General features: G+C 32.8%; 1 protein-coding gene across 2 annotated transcripts; it reads right to left on the bottom strand.

The window, feature by feature from the left end:
- On the bottom strand, window positions 1949–3216 carry LOC105158477. Of its 2 annotated transcripts, none has more exons than XM_020692287.1 (2): window positions 3011–3216; window positions 1949–2693 (listed from the first exon to the last, which is right to left on the bottom strand). In XM_020692287.1, the coding sequence occupies exon 2, from the start codon at window positions 2690–2692 to the stop codon at window positions 2222–2224; it is 471 nt and encodes a 156-aa protein (XP_020547946.1). In that variant the 5' UTR covers window position 2693; window positions 3011–3216; the 3' UTR covers window positions 1949–2221. The 2 variants fall into 2 exon arrangements, with proteins under 2 accessions (XP_020547946.1, XP_011073563.1); XM_011075261.2 differs by having other exon boundaries at window positions 3006–3216.

Genomic DNA, 3545 nt, shown 5'->3' on the forward strand with positions numbered 1-3545 from the left:
AGTTTTTTCTTTAAATTATTTTGTATGATTAAAAGAAGAGTAAATATCAAATACTTCTCCTTGTTCGGTACAAGAAAAATAGATTGAGAATGAAAGAATAATTTTTAAAATTTTATTAAGAACAATTTCTAATCATTTTGTACTAGTAAAATATGAACTTTTTTTCTGACTTTGTGGCTTTGGTATTATAAGTCACTTTTTCTTTCAATTTTTGACGAAAATAAAATTAAATTTCAGATAATTTTTATATACATCTAATTTTAGTTTTTCGTCGTCTATTCTTTCTAATCAAACACTAATTTTTTCTTATACGTCCCATTTTACTTTTATTTTTTTTAGTACACCTATTTTCGCCCCAATACACAAAAGAGTTTAAGCCTATTTTTAGATGAAATGATTTGAATTTGACCGAATAATTTAGGAAATTGATTTCAAATCAAAAGAATTTGAAACTCATCGACATACCAAAAAAACATAATTAAAATTATCCAAATAAATTCATAATTACTAGCTATATTAGTCGGTCAAAATTTTCCACCTCCGTATTAATTAATCCAAACACAGTGTAAAAACCGCTGCGTAATTAGTATACGATACACGTATTTTTCAGCTTTATATGTTCAAATATATAGAAAATAAGATATTAATTATATATCCATCCAATTTCCCACCAAAATTGCGTTGCAAACAGACCTATTAGTAGAACAGTCATACGATGTGCATTGAGTGAGGCCGTATATATGTATATACATATATATATATGTGAGTATTACGTGCACTTTGTTTCCCATGCAAATCCATGCACGTATTCACAGTTTACGCATACTCCCACATTCATGCACGTATTCATAACCCAACAGACAACTACTGGTGAAAAGTTAACTAAATTATTTAATACTCGGTAAAAATTAATAAACAAAAACTCGTTGGAACTAAATTCTTTAAATTGAATAAATCAAATTAAGTAAAAGTTTGGATGGAATTAAATTTTTAGCCCCATAAAAAAGAAATTCAATATTTTTTGTCCTCTGCTTTAGAGATTATTAAAATAGTATCAAAATAAAAAAAACTCGATGTATTTAATCTTATACTCTACTTGATTTTCAAAATGGTCCAATAATTTGAAAAACTGGACACATTTTAATTCAATAAATTCAATAAAATAGTAGGTCGAGTTATCTCAATTTGGGGTTATTTTAAAATCCCATAAAATAGAGGATAAAATGTGTTAAATTTTCATAATTTTGGAACTAGTTTGATAATTCCGTAAAACAAAGGACCAAAAACGTTGAAACTCCTATCCTAGTGGAAAAAAAAAAAAATACTTAAAGTTATCAATTACTCAAACTCGATTTTTGTTTGATCAATTAAAGTTCGTTTGAGTTTAATTAAATCAACAATCAAATCAAATTCAAGCACAAATTTTAAAACCCAATAGTAATTCATAAAAAAATTAAATAATGATATATTTGACTCGACTCTCGATATAATTTACAAGTCTACTTACAACCTCCAAAGTTTTAATCTACCAAATTTCTTATTCTAAATCATGCTATTATATATTTATTTCCATTTAATATATAGACTTCATCATCTATATGAAAGTTATGTATTTTTTTTAATTGAAGAAAATTATTTACATATGGAGTGTTTATATATTAAATAAAAAAGTAAATTACAAGGGCTCTACTGAGATTTGTCTAAATTATATATACCTCCTTATTACTTAAAAAATTACAAATATTCGTGCAATTTATAAAGATCCTAATAAATACCCTACAATTAGTTGACACAAAGAATTATTTGCTAGTTAGTTATAACCTTATTGGGGTATTTATAAATTTTAAATATCGAAAAAATATTTAAAATTATCATAAATTTGAGAAGGGCTCGTTGTAATTTGCACTAAATAAAATTTAGAATAAAAATCGAGTCTTTTCCTCCCACCAGTGTTGCAAGAAATAGAAAAATAGAGTTATCTCAGTACCGTAAAAAAAGAAAAGAAATGATGGAAAAGCATTGACAGACTTAATTCGCAAGGATTAAGAGAAGACAATGTGTGTGTGTGTGTGTGTGAGAGAGAGAGAAGGGGTTTGAGCTGCACCTACGTTTGTCGATACATCACATGAGGACCGGGGAGAAATCTATGAGGGTCGGCTACACGAATATCACATGGACCACCATTTCAGCAGCGAAAGAAATTGATCCACGTGTCACAAGTCTACATATGAATCCACCTGGCTAATTGCGTGGGGTTGACTACTCCGGGTATGTGGGCCCCTTCGCTCCTCAGCAGTTGTGCCACCTCAGCATAGCCCTGCGGCTTCGACTTCCCGTTCGGCTCGCCTTCCGTACACGGTTGGTTATGACTCAGGCTAAGCCTACTTCTCTTCGACTCAGCTAAGCTCACCGGCACAGCACCGGCTCGAGCCGGGTCAAACTTCTGCCCTAACAGCGTTCCCTTTGTTAAAAACTCGTAAGCCATGTAGCCAGCTAAAAGGCGGTTAGACGACACCGCTTGCTGCTCTGCTCCTTTACACGACGTCGTAGCTGGGTTCGTCCAACTAACGGCACGACTGACGGCCGTTGGCGGAACTAACGGCTTTGACAACGTGGAAGAATAAAAGGCCTCCATCTCTTTCCGCTTCCTTGACGCCCCTGGCATCACTAATCTGCGAGATTGGTAACTCATCCTGGCCGTTGATTTTATTTCAGGGAAACAAAAAAAAAAAAAAGTGAAATTGGACGCCGCGTCAGCAAAAGGACAAAACCGTCATTTCAGTGAAAACGACAGAGAAAAATTAAACTAAATTATACTGCAAATTGTTTAACCAAAATAACAAAAAAATAAAAAAGACGAAAAGCGTAAAACTTGAGGAATCAGAAGCGCAAATAGAGCTGAAAAATATCCATTTTTCACCCAAAAAATTGACAAAAAAAAGGGGAGTTGGATTTTATTTATATAAGGCGTAGAGAATTATTTAAGAATTCGAGAGAAATTTTACTGAACGGATGGAGAATGGGATTATCGGAAATTATAAATCTCCGGGCGGCGGATCTGGAGCGGAGGCGGCGGCGGGCTTCGCCGTGGGCGGTGGCTGAAGAGAGAGAGAGAGAGAGAGAGAGAGAGAGAGGAGTGCTGCAGATGAGAGGAACGAGATTTTATATATATATACATATAGAGAGAGAGAGAGAGGGAGGAATGGGGATGGAGAAAGGAGTTGTTGGGGAGGGAGCATTGTGGATTTTATAGCAGATGGCCGATGTTATGCCCTCTGTTTTTAGAAATATTTACTGAACTGCCATCGGATAACGTTTTGCTCCACCTGTTCTCTTTATATTGTAAAAATGTATTAGTGAAATGGCTATAACAGTTTACGGTTGCATAATTGATCATCCAATAATTCATTTATGAAAAATTGATTTTGAAATAATTCATTTTAGAAGAAATAATCACCTTTAAATTTATATGTTCTATGATTGACTATACGCATTGTAATTAAATTCCAAAATTATTATTTTTTAAAGTTAATAAAGAAATTAAA

The sequence above is a fragment of the Sesamum indicum genome, linkage group LG3, assembly GCF_000512975.1.
Source record: "Sesamum indicum cultivar Zhongzhi No. 13 linkage group LG3, S_indicum_v1.0, whole genome shotgun sequence".
Classification (NCBI taxonomy): domain Eukaryota; kingdom Viridiplantae; phylum Streptophyta; class Magnoliopsida; order Lamiales; family Pedaliaceae; genus Sesamum; species Sesamum indicum.